Consider the following 20,390-nt stretch of genomic DNA (forward strand, 5'->3'; position numbering starts at 1 on the left):
AGATACACACGCGGAGTCCCAGGTGCTGAGTGATACTAGAGGATATTCATAGTGGGGTGGCACAGAGCAAGGGGGACCAAGATTTTTTGCGGCATTATACTATATTGTGCTATATTGCTTTTATATTGACGACAGATTTCAGCAGTTGCTCACCAGGCACAATCACCTGCAGTAAGACGTCCAAAGTAGCTGCCGGTGAATAAGCCCGTCTCATTAGTGACCGAAGCAAGTGCCCGTTCAACTTCTTGGGTGGTGCCCGCCACCCTCTGCCCCCCCTTGGCACTGTCACAGTCCGATGATTGCGCTAGAGAACCCTGGATTCTACCAAAGATTTCTTTTTCATATACTGCCACGTCCTCTTCATCTTGTTATATATTCTTAATTCCAAGCTCACCTGCATGAGCCATCCTTCTACCTGCAAGGCTACACTGTATATGCAGTGCATGTTATACATGGTTATGGTAATGTGGCCATTAATATGGCATACACTTCTGAAGATAATGGTGGTTTTCAGTGTAATCCAAAAGAGCTCTGCTATATGAATATGAAAATTTGGCATGCATTGCTGCAGGGGGGATCCTATACCATCTTTCTCGTAGTGTAGAAACTTGGCAGCTCAGCATTTGGCATACACTACACAGATGGCAGCACTGTATGCAGGCCTCCAATGGATGACTCAATGCAAAGTGTGACTACTTCAGTGACACTCACAATTCTATTCGTAACACCATGAAAATGAATTAGCAGTGCTCACAATGAAAGAAATCGGGTAACTTATTGGGCGCCCGACATGTCCCTTGACTGATGATCCATTCATAGGCGTGCACACGGTGAGGAGCCTCGACTAGGAACCAGCTTCCTGTGGCTATGCAGTGAAAGTTACGAGAGTACTTGCAGAATCTGACGTCTCACGCTCGTAGCTTCCAGCCACAACCACAGCTCCTATTGAAATCTGGATGTTCATATTGAGCTAATTAACTTGTGTGCTTTAAAAATAAGACAACAAACAAAACTGATGTGCAACAAATGTATTTATAGAAACTGTTTTCTCGATGTAATTACAAATCTGCGCAATCTTGAAGTGCATTCAATATTTATGCATGCTATTGACCACCTGTAGCATTACACTACACTCACAATTTACTACCACTGAACAATGTTCATGAATCATCTGTACAGATCTTTGAAAAAGGTTCATCATCATCATCACCATGAAAACTAATGCTCAAGTTTTAGTTACAGACATGATACATCAAAAATGAGGCTTTTCAAAATAGAATAAACATCACTATATTCGTAATTTTGTTCATAAGCAAAAATGATGTTGATGAGAGTGCGTATTACGGAAGTGCTTTGTGTGAGCTATGTGATGGATCGAGAGGCATAATTGGCTCCACAGTGGGCTCAGCTGGAAGAATATAAAGTCAGCCCAGACTGCATGCGCAATTGACCCCAATAAAATGGTCAAAAAATTGCGCCTGGCAACACAAAACCACTACGCTAATTTCTCTTCATGGTCACACGACTGCCTTTGTTGCAACAAAAAGTGCTACAATCAAACAGCAATGTTAGAAACACTTCAAATAGGCTCTGTACAGGTATACAGAACAGCATGCACATGAGAAATTCCCCTTGTCAGGCTGTACACAAGGGTAGGGGCAGTTTAATTTTCATATCTGTACAAACCGCTCACAGCAATGCTTACAAGAGTACACATTACACCCTCATTCCAAAAGGGGCCTGGTAAGGCGATGGACATACCAGAGAAATTCTACAACATTCTCCGCAGGTCTGGGAACATAGCAAAACTTGGCCTTTTTGCTTTTTGTTTACTGCATAGATGGCGATATCTGACTGCATGTCTGAACAAGTTTTGAACCTTCTTAGTTGTTATGGTCGTTACGTTGGGCCAAGAATGCCGTGCCAACAGCCCATGGTATAAAAGACAACGTGAACTGAACGTTGCTACGACGCCAACTTTTCAGCATAAATCACAAGTGGGAAAAGATATGTTTTCACTTTACCTCCTGCCAAGACTCGATCAAATCTTGAATTCTTAGGGAACCTCAGTTCAGACGTGCAAAATCTGTACAAATTTTCCAAGCATGTCCAATAGACGCCAAATTCTTAGTAAGCAATACAAAAGTGAATAATAAATTCAGAGGACTATGACAATCTATTTCAGTACAACATCAGAACATAATGTACTGATCTCTGCTTCCTAATCACAATGGAAAATTTTCAGAAAGGTGACACAAAACATGCAAACATTACCTGGCTGCAAGTTTGAATTTACCAAGTTCATTGCATTTTGTTTCACAGACAGCTGACACTGACTGATGTTTTTAAAACTGTGTTACGAGTAAAGATATTGACAGTATTTCACCGAGAAACAAATCAACATTCATCTGTGCATGGACTCATGCACTGTTTTCTCAAGATGATGGGTGAAAAACGTATGCAACAGAGAGCGAGACCTAGCAATGTTTTCTTTTACTTTTTAAATCGCAAATCCAGAGAGCCAGCACAGCACACTCGTCTCGATCACACCACCTCATAGGCTCTGAATCCCACTGCTTTGCGCGTTTAAAACACCGGTTTGTCTTGTCCGTGCTTTGACAATGGTACATCCTAATGCAACTTCCTGCAAGAATGGACAGTACAACGAACACTGACTAAAATTTTAATGCAGCAGCTTTCCAGCCCACAATGCCCTGCCTATGGCTCAAGTATTCTTAAAGAACACTGGTGGGTCCTACCATGGTTCACCACCGTGTGCTTGCATAATGTCGATTGAATGTCTCCACTGCTACAACAGACAAGCAGAATGTGGTGACGGTGCTCGACCGATGACGATGGTGATGTATTCGTGACAGAAGCTTGACAGATCGGGTTCAGAAAATCAGCGCTGGCTCCGGTGACAACTTTGTTTCCGCGAGCCAAACTTGCTGCGGGTGATGTAGACTGAACAACAACAAAAAAGGCGATCTTCCCGAAGTTCAAGGTCCTGGAACAAATCGGGGTGCCACCACCACGTCGAATGCGTACAAGTGCACCTGACCCTGGTCTACCACCGCAAACACCAGGGGCACGCTGTCGGCCGGAGTTGCTTGCCGCCTTACCAGGTCCCGTAGGTGGGGAGGGCCATCGTCCCACCTGTCAAAAAATGAAGAGGAGGACACTTGGTAAGAATAATTGCCTGTGCTGATAAATGAAAACAAACAGAAGGAAAGATTGTAAAAAGGAATGATATCTTAGTGATTTCAACGTGTAATTATTTTCCAGGCATCGTTTTACTGCGTTACCAGTATGGCCTACGTTTCTGCAAAGCTGTCGTGGGCGACATGGCCGGAGAGTTGTGCGGGCAGAGAATGAAGCAATGGCCGGAGAGTTTTGCTGGTGGAGAATGGAGCAGAGTGGTAGAGGGAAAGGCGAGAGGGGAAGAAGACGCGCTGCAGCAGCGCCCCTAGTGGGAGCAAGAGGAACTAACGCTCGCGTCACAGCCATCGCTGTCGGAACGAGCGAAGGAGTGCGAGGGAAAGGGACAGGAGGGGGGGATGGCGACGATGACCTGGTGGCTGTCCCCTTTGAATTGTGGGGACTCGCCAGGCGACCGGCCCCTAGAGTCCAGCTTCCCCGCACAGCCCTCCCACGACATACCCGTACTTCTTCGCTCAGCTATTGCTAGCTAACTATGGTGGGCACGTGTGCCTGCCTAACGAGCGCTGTGTAGGGTGCAAACGCCATGCCAGCATGGGAGAAAGCTGATCTGGAGTCTTTGGCTCGGTTAACTGGAAGCGCACGGAAGCCCCACCACTCTTCTTCCCCGGAATGCAGCCTTTCGAGAACTAATCTCGTGAGCTCCCTCCATCCGATTACGATTATAATGCATTACGATTATAATGCGGTCTCAGTCTGTCCTAGCAAGCTACAGGCGAGGGCTCAAAAAATAAAAAGGAACAAATGGTGACAGCACGCAATCATACGGAAGCAGTGGATCCCCTAATACAATTTTAAAAGCAACAGTTCAGAAATGCATGCGACAACCTCAAGCAATCCAAAGCATCCGACGCATCTAACGCATGACGCCTCCCACGCAGCAGTGGCAGCTGTCAGTGACATGCCACTATCGTGCTACCCAGTTCTGTGCTTGTTATTATTATTATTATTAACTGTTTATTTTCAAAATAAAATACAAAAGGGAGAAAATGATTTTCGCTGGCTAGTGGAATAAATGACACAATGAGTGGACAAATAGGTTGGGGCAACCGAAAAGGAAATAAAAATAATATGCCCCTGCCTGCAACAATGAGTGGACAGGGAAAGGGAAAGAAAAGAGGCGAAAGTACAGTGAGAAAGGACAGGGGATGGAGGTGTAATATAAAGCACTGTACACTAAACAGTGCTGCGCCCTCTGCGATTGTCTTGTCCTAAAAGGGGAAAGCACGGCTGGCGGGCAGGCACTTTTGCATTGTGCCTGCGGACACCTCTCCACGAGGAGTAGTTCGCAGCGTGCGGGCATGCCAACACAAATGTGCACACACATGTGAAATGTCTGGGCACGCACGCAAAGCACTGGGGAAGAGGAGTCAGCACAGGAACCATATCTGCCTGTTCCCCATTTTTCCTTTTTTGTACTGCGCTGAACTCCTTCAGTGCCTTCTCCAGCTGAACGGCCCGCATCACCTTCTTTCCACGTCCATAGCCACCCTCTCTCCTTTGCCGAGCTCCGCGCAGCCCCCAATGTCACCGAAAAGATGGCTTCCCCTATCAGCTCCCGAGTCTTATGGCGAAGAGTACCGTAGCTATTTTGAAGAACGGCAGAAAAAAAAGATTGTGTTTTATTCGTATGATTTGAGAAAAAATGAAAAAACTCGCATTATATTCATGTACCGTATTTTCCGGTGTATAAGACGCACCCTTGTATAAGACGCACCCGCCATGTATGCAGGCTGTAATTGGAAAAGTTGGTATATAAGACGCACTGATGTATAAGACGCACCCCAGTTTACCCTGTTAGGCTAGTAAGGATTAATTAAACATGCTTGTGCGACCATCGCCAAAATGCACCGTACCTGTGAGAGGTTATTAAACGACGCGAAGTAATCGAAAAAGGCAACGCTCCCGCCATACCCACCCACTTTCTTGCAAAAAAAAAAAGAAAAAAAAAAACGAAAGAACTCTCCTTATGTCCATAACAACATTACATTTTTACTTAAAACCTTCGAAGTCTTAATCTTCGGATGCGCTATCAAAAAGTTTGCCCATTTCTGGAGGCAACGCGGCTGAAACATTCTCTTCGCACTATGTATGTACGTACTACGTATACGCGGAGCAAACAAAGTTGCAAAGGCTGAATAAAAAAAACGCCGGCTTGTCTTGGCTTGTCTTGACAAAGACGAGAAGCACGATTGTCGCCAACTTTTGGCATTTCATATTTCTTTTGCTTGGAGCCTCCGAAACGGCCGCATGTTTATGAACCCGGAAGTCGTCATCCCCACCGTTTCATGATAAAGTTCAGCTAAAAAAGTTCCACACCGCGGTGCCGGTATGGAAGTATTAACCGTGTTACAACCGCATCATTGGTAGTGATATATTTCGGTGAAAAAAGCTTGCACGTGAACCTGAGTAACTTCTGAACTCGCAAAAAAAAAAAAAAACGAAAAATTCGCATATAAGACGCACCCTTGTATAGGACGCACCAGCAAGATTTTTGAAAAAAAGCCGCGTCTTATACACCAGAAAATATGGTAAATACGGTACTCATCAGAGGGGGCAGCAGTCGAAAGAACCCCGTGCCTAGTCAGAATATGAGGCCCACCTGACCACGGCGACTCTGCATTCGGGCGGCCCTGGATTCCTCTTGCTGTAAGGTGCACCGGGTAAGTACACATCCAGATCCGGAGCCACAGGTTCCAGGCTGTTGCATGTCGAATCGCTACTACCAGACTGCTTGCCATTAACCATGTCCACTTCCTCCAAGACAGCGAGCTGTGACACGATGCCCGCTGTGGTGCGAGAAGAAAGAAAAACAAAAAGCCCTCCAAATCTCGTTCCCTACGTCACAGAACTGAGCCGGACAGGCAAGAACTGGACGGGAGTGCACCTGCCTTGTTTCACACACTTTCGTTAGCTAAACTCTCATATGTAACACTTCATCCACTCTTTTTCCGCTTGCTCTCCATAACAAGGACATGCAGGATGTATCATTCAGTCGTGGACAGATGCCACTGGGCTCTAAAGGTTTGGTTTGGTTTATGGGGTTTAACGTCCCAAAGCGACTAAGGCTATGAGAGACGCCGTAGTGGAGGGCTCCGGAAATTTCGACCACCTGGGGTTCTTTAACGTGCACTGACATCGCACAGTACACGGGCCTCTAGAATTTCTCCTCCAAAGAAATTCTAGCCGCCGCGGCCGGGATCGAACCCGCGTCTTTTGGGTCAGCAGCCGAGCACCATAACCGCTGAGCCACCGCGGCAGCTGGGCTCTAAAGAAAGCATACAAAGCTCATCATCTGTGAAAGGGTTTTCAATGGCTCTTTGCCCACAAATGAGGCTGGCTTAGCATGCAGGGTTTATTTAGACAAAGACCTGCCGCAGTGCCTAGGTGGATTTGGTGTTCGGCTGCTGATCGCAAAGTCGAGGGTTCAATTCCGGTCAAGATGGCCGCATTCCAGTGGAGGCGAAATACAGAAACATCTGTGTGCTGTGCGATGTCAGCACAAGTGAAAGAACCCCAGGTGGTCTAGATTAATCCGGAGCCCTCCACTATGGCATCACCCCCCCCCCCCCCCCCCCTCAAACACCATAGGCCATGAGTCTTTACGGGAAATTAAACCCCGATTTACAGTTTATCTGACAAAGAGGTTTTTCTTGGGCATAAACTTGCACTGGTTGGCTATTTGCTATGTACTATATATAGTACACTACAGCACACAATAGACAGATGCATACACTGGCACTGGCTTCGACCAATTCCTTCACATAGACCGGCCATGCATTGAAGACACATCTACAAGCAAGAGCAACATAGGGAATGGTCCCTAGTGAAGCATGGTGGCAGAGCACAGGGTCTGCATATTTTGCAGAAGTTCGAGCATTTTACTGAAACAGAAGTGTTACAAATACACAATCAGCTTTACGAATAAAACTAGGTCAAGGTCGCTGCCAGGTCTCTTTTCCTTTTGCCACCACGCATCCTTTCCACTCGGGCACCGTAATCCAACAAGGAAGCACTCAGTTCCCCATGACAATCCAATGGACAATGCCCTCTCCCCCCCCAGCTAACAGGATAGAAACAAGGTGGAAAGGCTCGAAGACAAAACCACCGTATAAGACCGCTTGAGATCATCGTAACAGCACTGCCTTTCACAGAATCACTTGACCCCGCAGGCAGATCCAAGTGATCGCAAAACCCAGTCTCAATACACCCGGTGGCTTGCCATCCTGGCATGCATCACAGGCACCCGAGCGAATTTAAGCGAATTTCCCAAAGCAAATTTATCTGCCTCCCCTCCAGGGTTCAAGACACATGTCTGAACGTCACACTAACATGCGCTTCACTTCGTTTTCGAGGATTTGTTTTTTTTAGTGCGTACGCTAATCCGATGGGTGCCAACCCCGAGCAAAATCGTCCACTGCCTGTTCCCTTGTCTGCTTGCAGCTGGCCTAGCGCGAGCACTCCGTCCCGCGGCACTGCCCGCTCGTCGTCGTCATCTACGTGGCACTAATCACGTGGTTCTGACTTGAGCAAAATCGTCTCTTGCATGTCCGCAGCTGGCCTAGCGCAAGCGCTCTGTCCCGCGGCACTGCCCGCTCGTCGTCATCTTCTACGCAGCACTAATCACGTGGTTCTGACCCGAGCAAAATCGTCTCTTGCGTGTCTGCAGCTGGCCTAGCGCAAGCGCTCTGTCCCGCGGCACTGCCCGCTCGTCGTCATCTTCTACGTGGCACTAATCACGTGGTTCTGACTTGAGCAAAATCGTCTCTTGCGTGTCCGCAGCTGGCCTAGCGCGAGCACTCCGTCCCGTCCGTCGTCCCTCTGACCAGAGCAAAATCATCTCTTGAATGTCCGCAGCTGGCCTAACACAAGCGCTCCGTCCTGCGGCACTGGCCACTCATCGTCGTCTTCTACGTAGCACAAATCCGTGCTTTCGAACTGATTAGAAAGTACCAAACATTCTTTGTAGTTTTTCTTTTTTCCTTGTTTACATCCCCCCCCCCAGTTCAGGGTGTATTTTAGTCCATCCCTCAAAAATGCGTCACACCCCAGCACACCAGTGAGCACCAGCAACTGTGCCTTGACGACGGCAGCGATAAGGGACTTACGTATTGAGAGGTCCTGGGTGGGCATGATCAGGGGCTGTACAGAGCCCTTCCAGAGGATGCCGCCCTCACCAGCAATCAGCGCCTCCGTGCGCTCCACCTGAGCCAGGCCTGACTTGACCTCTGCCCAGCTGGCTACCTTACCAGTGAAGGGGGGCAGAGCTGAGGGGTAATCGTCCTCGTCCGAGCCGCCACCTCGGCGGGAGGGGCTGGGCCGGTGTGGCCGCCCCTGCCACCTGTGACGGGGGCTGCTGCAAGGCAGAGACAGGAGGAGACAGTGCTCGTCAGGAGGAGGCAGTCTTTCGTGAGAACTGCAGACCCCGGCGACTTTGTCCAAGCCTTTTCGCCTTCTGCTTTTCCTTATCTCTCCCTTTTCTCCCTCACCTTTATATCCCCTCATCCCTTTCCCCCAGTGCAGAGTAGCAGGCTGGGGTCAATCACCGGTTAACCTCCCCACTTTTCCTCCTCCTCTCCTCTCTCTCTCTCTCTCTCTCTCTCTCTCTCCCCCCCCCTGCAGATCTCACAGGCTACTCCAGGTGAGGATGATAGGGATGAAGAGATACCCACCCACACCAACATCCACACAAGCACACACAAGGAATTTTCACAGGGAGCACATTAGTTCAGTGTTCCAGAGAAACCATAAGCAGAGACACAAAGGACATTTTGAAGTTTGCCCGTATCTAGTGATTACCATCTTCTGATGACCGAGAGACCACACTAGCTGAAAACGGCTCTCTTATAAATGAGAAAAGTAAAAAAACAAACTAATAAAACAAAGGCCACCCCCCCCCCCACATGCCATTTTCACAAGCAAACGCAAACAGTGGCGTGTCAATACCCTCTCTTTTCAGTGTAGATCTCCAACGACAGACCGCACTGCCACAAAAAAAGCCACACAAGCAACGCTACAGTCATGTTATCTCAGGCTTCAAGTACACAGGTCAGGTTGAGGCTGGAGTCATGACGCAGCTTTATGTGGTCTTATGTAGACATTCACTCTCGATTCACACTTTTAATGTTGCTGATGACATAGAGAAAATTATAGACTCCATAATTTCTGGATGGTAGTGAACAGCCCTGTAATCTCTGAGATCTGCTAACAATAAAAAGCACAAATACCTCATGTCAATGCAGTTTTAAGTGAAGATAATGTGTGGTGGTGATATCGGCCTTTTCTAGCTTACTAAGGTGCGGGTTGTAACTAAAAGGAGCTGCTTTGCCACTAGAATGAGGTTACCAATTGATCTAGGCCAACCTTGATTTGTTGTCGTGTCTCTTTAAAGAATGTCTACTGTACAGCATTAACATGTGCTTATAACAGAAAAAGTTTGAGAAGATTGCCTGATATAAGTGCACTATGGTTCACTGCACAAAGCATGCTTTGATTTCACTCCTGAGCCAACCTAAACTTTGTAAGCATTGGCAGACAACGTAATGAATGTAGTGCCTATCATATCACTGCCCTGACTGTCTGAATGCTTTTAATTTTGCCGGTCTGGCCAGCCTGACCTAACATCAATCTTTAGTGCGTAGCATCATGCAGACAATGCAACGACTGCAGTACCTGTCATTCCTCGGCCCCGCCCGTCGATAAGGTGTCTGGTTCTGCCGGTCTGGCCGACCCGGTCCAGAGTGAAATGAAAAATCTGGGCCGGGCCTTTGCATCTCCTGCCCCTGCCAAGGTGGCTCAGTGACGTAACCGTACTGGTCACCAGAGGCGTGCCGAGTGTTGTCCTGGGAGTTCCAGGGTCGATTCAAATGTTGTGGTGGAGGATGGTGGAGCAGGGGTGGCGGCGCAGCTTGCCAGGGTGGCTGACCGAATCTCCAGTTGGGGGGAAGAGGAGGGAGTCTCTGCAAGCCGGCCGTTCCCGGGAAGTTTCCAGCGTTCCAAGGAGGCGCTCCCACCCAAGGCCTGCACTGAGCCCCGTCATACGGCGGCCTCGGCGTGCTGTTCCAGTGAGCATCACCGCCACCCCCGTGGTGCGAAGCCTGAACGTGACCAGTACCGTGAGCGGAAGACATATCCGCACTGCCGTCATTCCAAGCCCGGCCGTCTCTGTTATTCTGCTCGGATGTCGCTGGTGCCGACCTGTACGGAGAGCCCCACGATGTGTTCGGAGCTTGCCACGCTTGTCCGTTTCCCTGACACTGCGGCCTTTCTTCCGCATCCCTTCTCCCAAAGAACCCGCGTCTCTCCAAATTGGTGGGCCTGTTCCTGCCTTTCCACTTGTCCCTGACGGAGTCCTCCAGGTTCCACCGGTCGGGATGCACCTCGTACCACTCTCTCGAAGGAAGGACGTTGCGGGGAAGCAGGTGCCTCGGGGGCCGCTTCAGGGTCAGCAACTCCCCGGCCACATACTTGGGAAAAGAGAGGTCGCACCGGGTACGCTGCGACTCGGAGGACGGCGCAGTTTTCGGGCTGGTGATGGGCGTGATCGTGATGGCTGGGTCAAGCTTGGGAAACTTTGCAGGAACCACCTTGATGACAGAGATGTCCGAGTCATCCGAGTCGTCCAGGCAGACCACGTCGTCGTCGCTTTCATGGGCCTCATCTTTCTCTGTCTCAGCTTCGGTCTTGGGAGCTGCTGTGGCAGTGGGTTTGGAACTTTGCCTGGGAGATTAAAAATAGCACCGAGAGTAAGCTAGCCACATAGTGCAACGCAGCCAGCAAAAAGCAGACTCCTGCACATGAAAGCGTTCCACTGAACCTTGGAGAAGGTTTCTCCAATTAGCAGTGCAATATAAAGCTCGTATAAACTTTACGCCTCAAGAGGGCACTGTAAATTAGGAGACCACATGGAAAAATTCAACTGCACAGTTTAAGTGTCTTTGTAAGAACACTCACTGTAATGATTTGCAACTATTACTTTGTAAGAACAGCAATCACACTCTTATAAGCACAGCAAGCACTCTTGAGTATCATTTAATCAAAAATGAACTGCATAACAGTACTGCAGAACAGTCTGTTGAAATATAAAGCTTTTCTTTGAGTAAATACATTACTAGCTGCAAAAGCAAGACTTTCTTGAGCTTTACGCAAGCCAAAATGGAGGCAGTACCTCCCCGAGTAGTTTGCTGACAAAAATGGATCATAATTTGCGGGGTTCTAACATACTGAAGCAATTCAGGATATGACGGGCGCCATTAATTAGATGTGAGAAAATATAGGAATAGATTTCGCAACATTTTGTGTCTGTCTTGGTCTATACAGCTAATTAAGCAAACATATCGTGTACATTAGTTTTCGCTTGAACAGCATTTTATTGCAACGTTTGCAAACAAAGCACACTCAGCTGGGCCCTTGGGTATCTTGGCTAGAAGACAGGCCCATGAAATAAAGACGCACACTTCTACAAGGTAATGAACAGTTTTGAAGCATGCCCATAGACACAAACGTAATCAGAAAGCAACTACCATTTAACTGGCAAGTTGGTCTACAATAGAGTTTAATTATAAGGAGCAATTACTCATTGGCATCCACAAAGAAAAGCTATAAAGCTTTCTGCCCAAAGTCGTTCCCTAGACTGCTCTAAGAGCGCAGTCTGGGTAACGAGCATAAATGAGTCACCAAGGCTCAATACGGTAAATCATGTGACTGTGAATAATGCAACAACAAACAATCTCCATGTGATTGTCAAACAAACAATCTCACACATGATCTTCATCATGAGTGAGCATTTCAAGCTTCCTGGTGACTTTTGAGGTAGCTCCTGAAAACAACGCCAAGTGAAAAAAAAAAAAAGCAAAACCCATAGGATTATAAATGCAAAGAAAAGAAACAACCCTCACCGTGTTCTGTGTGGGATCACAATGTATCCAGCCCTCATGAGGTGGGCATACACGAGATACTTGTCGTAGTGGTCACCGTCCTCCAAGAGCAGCTCGTAAGCTTCCGAGATACTCACAGGGACGCCGGCCCGCATAAGAAGCAGCTGGTTCTGAAGGAAGGAAAGAAATGCAGGCATAATAGTTTACAATACACATACGATAATTAAAAGTCGGATGATTTGTACTTTCAGTTCATTCAAACATATTGACTACATTTGCTTAAGGGGGGACACTGGTCTTGAAAAGAAAATTTTATTAATTTAGTCATAGTTATGAAATTTTCAGGGCACTTGTATTTTTGTGCACTGATTCTAGATATGTCATTTAATTTCATGTAAGACAACTCCTTGAGCACTTATGCACTTTTTATGCAAGTATTTTCAGGAGAGTTTTGAAGAAAATTTGCTGCAGGAAACTCGCTGAAATGTATGCCATTGGGTTCTCTTGACACCAAGGAATACAATAAGGGTAAAATTATCATCCTGGCTCTCATAGAACATGAGTTATAGGGTACTGAAGCTGCCACTTCAGAAACAGGAATACACACTTTCCTTTTCATTTCTGAAGCGACAACTTCAAAGCCCTATAACTTAGGTTCTATGATAGGCAGGAAGACAATTTCACCCTTATTGTATTCCTTGGTGTCAAGAACCCAATGACATGCATTTCAGCGAGTTTCCCGCAGCAAATTTTCTTCAAAACTCTCCACAAGTACTCAAGGAATTGTTTTACATGAAATTAAATGACATATTTAGAATCAGCACACAAAAATACATATTCCCTGAAGATTTCATAACTGTGACTTCATTAATAAAAATTTTTTTTTCAAGACCAGTGTCCCCCCTTAAAGGAGTATAGACGCCTATATTTTGGGTGTGTGTTTTCTCCTTTGTAATGAGGCGCAAGACATTATTATACACGGATTACCATGTGGTATTCTCCTACGACCTCTAAATCATTTGTAATCGAATTTCTCTATCGTGCTATTTTGGTTTCAACAGGCGAACGATGGCTGTGACATCAAAGTGAGGTTAGAGGTCACGTGAGGCATGAAAAACTATAATACATATAATCGGTGCTTCTACGTTCGTCGTCATTCCGGCTTTTGAGGAAAGCTGGCTTCAGCACTGTAGTGAATTAAAATGATGAAGCAGTGATTACATTGCAATTTTTCCATGCCTCGCGTGACCTATAACCTGTTTGACATCAGAGCCATCGTTCGGCTGTTGAAACTCAAACCGAAACAGCGTGACAGAAAAACTTTATTATAAATTATTTAGCGATTGTAGGTGAATAGCACGTGATGATTCATGCAGAGTAGTGTCTTCCGCAGCACTATAGAAAAGAAAACACGCCACTAAAATTAGGTGTCTCATCATCATCATCGGCCTGGCTACGTCCACTGCAGGGTGTCATATTCCTTTGAGGAAATAGATCCAAAATACTATTTGTATGTATAGATATCCATTACGCAAATCACATTTAGTTTTGGATCATGATGAGGTGCACTAAACTTTTGAAAATTCAAACAAAAATCTCCGGTCCCTCGAAGTTAGAATTAATCAGAGTCTACTGTATAAACAGTTGCAGCCTGACACACAATGCAATGGACTGAAACGAGCTCTGAATACTAGCCTAACAACATGTGCACAACGTAACTGTGCTGTTTCGAGGACAGAAAATTGGAAAATAAGAAAAGGGGGGGGGGGGGGGGGGGTGCAACTTACCGCTTCAAGTAGAAACAGGGCCTCCAGTGGATTCAGCACCGTCCGGTCGCCCACTTTCGACCCCATGAACTTCAGGTAAGCACCCTGCGAGGTAGAGACAGCAAAATTTAGACAAAGACCCCGATCCAAATCCAACAGGCCCTTTGCTCTGGGATATATTTGAGAGGTGGAAGGAGTGACACCGATTCCCGAGAGATTGTCATTGATCTCTTTGCACTAGGGAATGCACAGGCCACCATAATGACAAGATTTTTACTCTTGTCATCGCTTAATTAACAGACTGCTTCGGCCAAATTAATACTGCAGTGTGCAACATTATGTACACGGAATACTTTCATTGCAAGGTTTCTCAATGTAGGAGGCAATATGACTGAAGTAGGGACACTTTATAAACAAGAGCAATGCACTTGAAATGAGCAATGTATGCAAAGGAAAGCATTCAGCATACCTGTGTGTGCTCTCACGGAATCTAGAAATTCTTGCCACCACATAATTAAGAGTAGGTCTTCAGACATGGAAAAGTTGCACAAAAAGCACGCACGCATGCACACATACAAAGACAGCACAAAAAACAAGCATCCTGCCTTAATTATACCAACTAGCCAGACAATATGTTCTACATGAAGAGTAGAATGGCTATAAACCCAGTCAGGCAAAACAATTTCACAGTAGTTATCTGCGCTTGTTGTGTTATCTTCTTGTCCTTGTCTTTTTGTGCGCAGTACCCCCCCGTGTATTCACCAGTTATCATGCAGAAAGAAATAGGGGAAAATTCCCAGAAAGACCACTCTTACTGATAATGAGCTTTCATAAGCTAGGAAAGAGTAGAAGAAAAAATAATTCAGGTGCTACACTACACTGCCATGCACTTCATAACGATGGCAAGTTTCAATCAACTGGTGAGAAGATTTTTAACAATGTTCTGGCCAATAAATGCATCTTGTACTGCCAAACAAATGCCAATGTAGTCAGAAAGACCCAGATAATCAAAGATTGAGAACAATATTTAGATGGAGTTGAACACACCGCCCCTTTAAGGCACAAGCGGCAAGCTGCTGCACTGCCTAGTTACCATGTAATAAGGACAAAAAGGTGTACCTTGTGTTTAGTGACGACAACCCTCTTCTCTTCTTCTTCCCACAATGCTTGCAAGACATCAATGCTGTGAAGGAGAGCCGTCACATGTCAGTGCCACAAGATACAGTGCGGCCAGAGCATCATCAATAGTCTGCCCATTGCGCTGAGCAGCTTTAAAGGTGCACTGCTTTAAGGTGCACTGAAGAGGATTCTGAACTTGTCTTTTTGCCGCGGGAACTCGATCTACACATTCCTAGCATTCTTAGAAACAGTGACTTATTGCCCTGTGTGGCCGATTTCCTCAATTAAATCGAATTAACGTCCGGTTCCCGCCTTTTTTTTTAATTCTCCCCCGGTACGGTGGGCGGAGTCGACCAATGCGTGGAGCGCCTTTCACCCAGTCCCATGGAGGCTTTGCTTTATTTTGTTTTTTAGGTTTCCATGAATAAATAGTTTCATTCGCAGATAATATAGCCGCAAAATAAGCCCGAAGAAATAAAAATACGCGTGGACTATTTGCTACTACGGACTACTACGTATTACTCCGCCGATGGGAGAGCGGCAAGCCGCCACGGGACTGGGTGAAAGGCGCTCCACGCATTGGTCGACTCCGCCCACCGTACGAGGGAGAATTAAAAAAAAAAGGCGGGAGCCGGGCGTTAATTCGATTTAATTAGGGAAATCGGCCACACAGGGCAATAAATCGAAGTTTCTAAGAAAGCTCGGAACGTGCAGATCGAGTTCCCGCGGCAAAAAGACAAGTTCAGATTCCTCTTCAGTGCACCTTTAAGTGAGCGTCAGAGCATGGTCTCTTAAAAGTTGGACCTAATTTAAAGGGTCCCAAACCACACCTGTCAGTTTTTTTCAAAGTTTTTCTTTCAGCACTTGCTATCATTCATGCCATTAGTATAGCGCATTTTTTCGCATGAAGTTTATTTCAAAAATATAGGACACAACATGAAATTAATTTGCCACTACTGGCTCACTTCTTCGCCAAACATAAAAGAACTGATGCATTCAAAAGTGTACTACCAGAGAAAAAGGAGACAAAAAAAAAACAAGCATGTCACATGACCTGCTAAGCAGACGAAAAAGTGCATCATACAAGAGGGATGACAGACATATTGATCCAGCACTTGTGTCCACAGTGAAGCAAATTTACCAACTGTTAAAAGCATAGAGTTTCTTACTATTACCTAGAGGGAAAGCTGGCAGCCCGTCTATGGGAGTTTGCATGGAGACCCCTCGAGACCACTTCAGCCACCATGGGCGCTCAAAGCATCATGGGGCGGTGAGCTACTTGTTGTGGAACTGCAACTTTTGGCCAAAAAATAATAGAAAAATTAAGCTGTTTGATAACTACAAATGTCCTGACATTCAATATCTTGTCTAATGATTGCAACAAACGAGCAGAAAAGCATTTAAGTGCAAAGTTTGCCCAAAATAAGAGACGACTCGCTCTCCTATTGGCCTAGTAATGAACACTATAAAAACTAATATTTCGTAACTAACAGGCGCACTTTTAAAAGTAAATATGTTTTCAAAAAAGATGTTGCCTAAATACTATAAGAGGTTTTTTAATAGCATTTCGGAAAAGTGAAACCTTTTATTGGCGTCGTGTGTCGTCGCGTTTTCACTACTATGGGTTTTGCACACTGCGTTCGCGCGAAAGTCGTCTGCGCACACACGAACAGAGTTTTCAGAATGAAACGTCTTAGTAGTGCCACTCCATGTTTCAGAAAAATTACGACTGTGCCGCAACAAGTAGCTCACCGCCCCATGATGCTTTGGGCGTCCATGGTGGCTGAAGTGCAGCGCCGCCAGCTTTCCCTCTAGGTAATATAGTAAGAAACTCTATGGTTAAAAGCGACACATTTTGCTGCACAGTTGCTGTTGAACAGCTGTGCCTTTAAAACATGATGTGGCACCCACAGGGGGGCACACTTAAATTCGTTTGCTACAGAGAAAACTGGTTGAAAACACATGCGGGTGCCACAGGTCTGGTATGCTTCTACAGTGCACCAACAGTGTATGGGAAGTGGCAACTGTTCCCTTGCAGCTGCAGCCATCTGTCGGCAACATCTGTCGCCAACACTAACTTTGAATGTGTGGTATGGTTTGTTTTGAACCAGTGGAACTTCGAGGGGGGGCAGGAAAGGAGATGTACCCATACCCAGTCACATGAAGAAGGCAAACTGTGCCGCAGAGGCTCAGTGGTTAGGGCGCTCAGCTACTGAGCCGGAGTTCCCTGGTTCGAACCCGGCCGCACTTCAATAGAGGAGAAACACAAAAGGCGCCCATGTGCTGTGCAATGCCAGTGCACATTAAAGATCCCCAGGTGGAGGAAATTATTCGGGAGCCCTCCACTATGGCACCTCTTTCTTCTTTCACTTCCTCTCTTCCCTTAAGGGGGGACGAGGGTCTTAAAACTAACTTTCTAATTTATGGCTAGAATCTCATGAAATTTTGCACACAGATGCATTTTTCTCTTCTGATTCCAAATATGCAGTCATAATTGAGCTGGTGGTCTTAGATCTTATAAAGTCCAGAATGTAATTAGGTAATTTCTTACGCAGCTTTAATGAACTTTATCATTGCAATTTGTTGCTTTTATTTACATGAATTGATAGCCAGAGAGTTTCCATACCCGATGACATTCTTCGTTTTTCTCTAAAGGCATGTCATCCTGACATACTATGTCGAGAGTAAGAGGTCACACTATTTTACACGTGGCCTAAACCAAAAATGTAAGAATGTCATCGGGTATGGGAATTTGCTGGCTATCAATTCATGCAATTAAAAGCAACAAAATGCATTGAGAAAGTTCATTAAAGCTGCATAAGAAATTACCTAATTACATTCTAGAATTTAAGATAACTTTTGATCTAAGACCACAAGCTGAATTATGACTACATTTTTGAAATCAGAAGAGAAAAACGCATCTGTGTGCAAAATTTCATGACATTTTAGCCACAAAGAAAAAGGTCTGTTTTAAGACCCTCCTCTTCCCCTTAAGGCACTGTTCGGGTGTCCACCCAGATATGTGAGACAGTTACTGTGCCATCTCCTTTCCTCAAAAACCATTTCTTTGTGAAACTCAGCAGCTTGTAGTACAACAGCAATTTCACAAGGAGAAAAGCTTCAAGACAAAAGAAAAAATACAGCTTTTATGAGGAGTGGGTTAGGGACCCTTCAATGCACATACAATGCATATCTGCTTCCTCTAAGGAATTGAACAGCTGCTTTAAAACAGGCAAGTGGCCTTCTGAAACCCCTCAAGCCATGCTGTAAGAACCATAGTGCCTGAGGTTACAGACACACTAGACAGCAACGAGGGCTACTCTTGTTACCATCTAAAGCTTCCAGAACATCAGAGGTACACAAGCAGCTGCACTTCAGAACTTGCCGAATATTTTAATTACATATGCTCGGTCACAGGCACTGTTGAAAAGTCTTGCACATTAGCCAATCAACCAAGCAGACAATTACGCAAATAACTTGTGACGAATGTGGAGCTAATTTAGCCCACAAACTATTAGTATTCTGCAGTCCAACAACAATATTGATTAAAAGACAGATTTAATGCCAGGTGAACAAAACTCACTATGCAATATAGCAAAACAAACCCATTAATAAAGTATTTCTTCTCCAAACCAGTGAAAGACTGAAACGAATCACCACCAAGCATTTTCATATCCGACATTTCATAAAAACTGCAAAATTTTTTCCGCTCGACTAAGAAGCCATGTGTCGCATCAGTACAGTTAATTTTTGCCCTTTCTACTGCATTTTTATGTTCACAGTTCTATCTTCCTGCAATCTTTTTTTCTGCCATCACACGAACGCCCCTCTTGTTAGCGCCATATAACATGTAAATAAATAAATGATAAAAGACGCACACATTAAAGTCCACCAAGACAAAAAAGCCCGATGAGTATGCATCAGACAAAAGTGGTAAGCTGACACACGCATGGATGATTTGACAACATGCAGTCCTTCCACTCACGGCCTGAATGATCCCACACGATCGAGGGCTTCCGCTCTCTCCTTCCTCAGTGATTCGATCAGTTCGATCTCCTCCGCTGAACCAGTAGGGTCCAGTCGCTTTAGGCCTATCCGATTCTTTATGTTATCATGTACACGACTGTTGTGTGCCCTGTAGATGGCTTCCCCACTGCAGGAAAGAAACAAAGATAAAGGAAAGAGGTTAATAGGTAGCTTTCAAATAAAATCAAGGTGAAAAAGTCCACTCAACCAAGCAGTACAGTGGTGAGCAGCCTTGTCTAGAGCGCTTGAGCAGTGCGCACTTGGTAACAAAAACCGAAATTAGAGAGCAGCCCCTCATTACAGGGCAAAGTTTTGGTGCCTGCTTTGTTTACGAGGCTATCTGGCGCTACTCCTGTGCAAGCGTTGCAGCTGGACCCTAGAGGCTGCCACAAAATCTGGATTTGTTTGCAAGGAAGTGCACCGCCCGAGCGCTCTAGACAAGGCTGCTCACCACTGTACACTGCTTGTTTAACAAACATGTAAGTACATACATATCGCCAGGCACAAAAACAACCACCTGCCAGTTTAACAGCTGTCGTCAGAAAGTAATTACACCGACTTGCTCCTGTGGAAAATCGGCGGTGAAGGGACAGTATTTCTGAACTGAATTTAAAAAAAAAAAAAAATGTGGAGCGTTCTTTTTTCGAAAAAGCACCGCGGTGGCTCAGTGGTTATGGTGTCCGGCTGCTGACCCAAAAGACGCGGGTTCGATCCGGGCCGCGGTGATCGAATTTCAATGGCGGCGAAATTCTAAAGGCCCGTGTACTGTGCGATGTCAGTGCACGTTAAAGAACCCAGGTGGTCGAAATTTCTGGAGCCCTTCACTACGGCGTCCTCACAGCCTCAGCCGCTTTGGGACACTAAGCCCTCATAAACTAAAGTAAACTTTTTCGAACGTTCCCCAAATGCAACAAAATATAAGAAAACCATTAGACATCGCTGGCCTTCAAAAACACGAGCACGAACGCTTAGAAGCACGGCTTCGCCAGTAAACAAACGGCGACACATAACAGACACATAACATGCATGTAGACTCACAACCAAACATAACTCGTGAAGCATACATACAAATGCAAATAAAAGAAACAGAGACAATGGCTACCAAAGCGTACACTAATAGCGTTATTACACAAACAACGGTGAAGCCAGTGCTGTGTGGTTGGCGTGAACGAGACCGTCAAGGAAATCTGCGAGGGTTGTTCCTAACCTAGGAAGCCGGTAAGCGAAGTCATCTTCGGTACAACTTGACGTAGGGGTTTCTCCACTGGCAGGATCACCATTTGCGCAGCTTTCCTCTGCGTTTTCGTCGCACAAAACGACGTCCACATTACCGAGCACAGCTTCAGCAGCCATGCTAGCCGCCAGCCACGGCCGTCAGACGATT

The 20,390-nt window shown here is 45.8% G+C and overlaps 1 protein-coding gene across 2 annotated transcripts; it reads right to left on the reverse strand.

Moving 5' to 3' along the window:
- Positions 1-1,013: 1,013 nt before the first annotated feature.
- Positions 1,014-20,374, reverse strand: Tsen54 (tRNA splicing endonuclease subunit 54). 2 transcript variants are annotated; one of them, XM_089587574.1, is made up of 9 exons: positions 20,214-20,374; positions 18,966-19,133; positions 14,981-15,044; positions 13,883-13,966; positions 12,117-12,265; positions 9,892-10,938; positions 8,328-8,572; positions 5,822-6,008; positions 1,014-3,156 (listed from the first exon to the last, which is right to left on the reverse strand). In XM_089587574.1, the coding sequence occupies exons 1-9, from the start codon at positions 20,357-20,359 to the stop codon at positions 3,000-3,002; spliced, it is 2,247 nt and encodes a 748-aa protein (XP_089443700.1). In that variant the 5' UTR covers positions 20,360-20,374; the 3' UTR covers positions 1,014-2,999. The 2 variants fall into 2 exon arrangements, with proteins under 2 accessions (XP_089443700.1, XP_089443699.1); XM_089587573.1 differs by having other exon boundaries at positions 8,328-8,575.
- Between the last annotated feature and the right edge of the window lie 16 nt (positions 20,375-20,390).

The sequence above is a fragment of the Amblyomma mixtum genome, chromosome 4 (assembly GCF_055824585.1).
Source record: "Amblyomma mixtum isolate Tamu chromosome 4, ASM5582458v1, whole genome shotgun sequence".
In the NCBI taxonomy this organism is placed as follows: domain Eukaryota; kingdom Metazoa; phylum Arthropoda; class Arachnida; order Ixodida; family Ixodidae; genus Amblyomma; species Amblyomma mixtum.

Bases quoted from the DNA above. Each gene is read 5' to 3' on its own strand.
- Tsen54 (XM_089587573.1), bottom strand. From the start codon at position 20,359: ATGGCTGCTGAAGCTGTGCTCGGTAATGTGGACGTCGTTTTGTGCGAC. The intron at 19,134-20,213 runs GTTAGGAACAAC...TCTTTCCTGCAG, and splicing joins TTCGCTTACCGGCTTCCTAG to TGGGGAAGCCATCTACAGGG. The intron at 6,009-8,327 runs GTAAGTCCCTTA...CTCGCACCACAG, and splicing joins CACCCAGGACCTCTCAATAC to CGGGCATCGTGTCACAGCTC.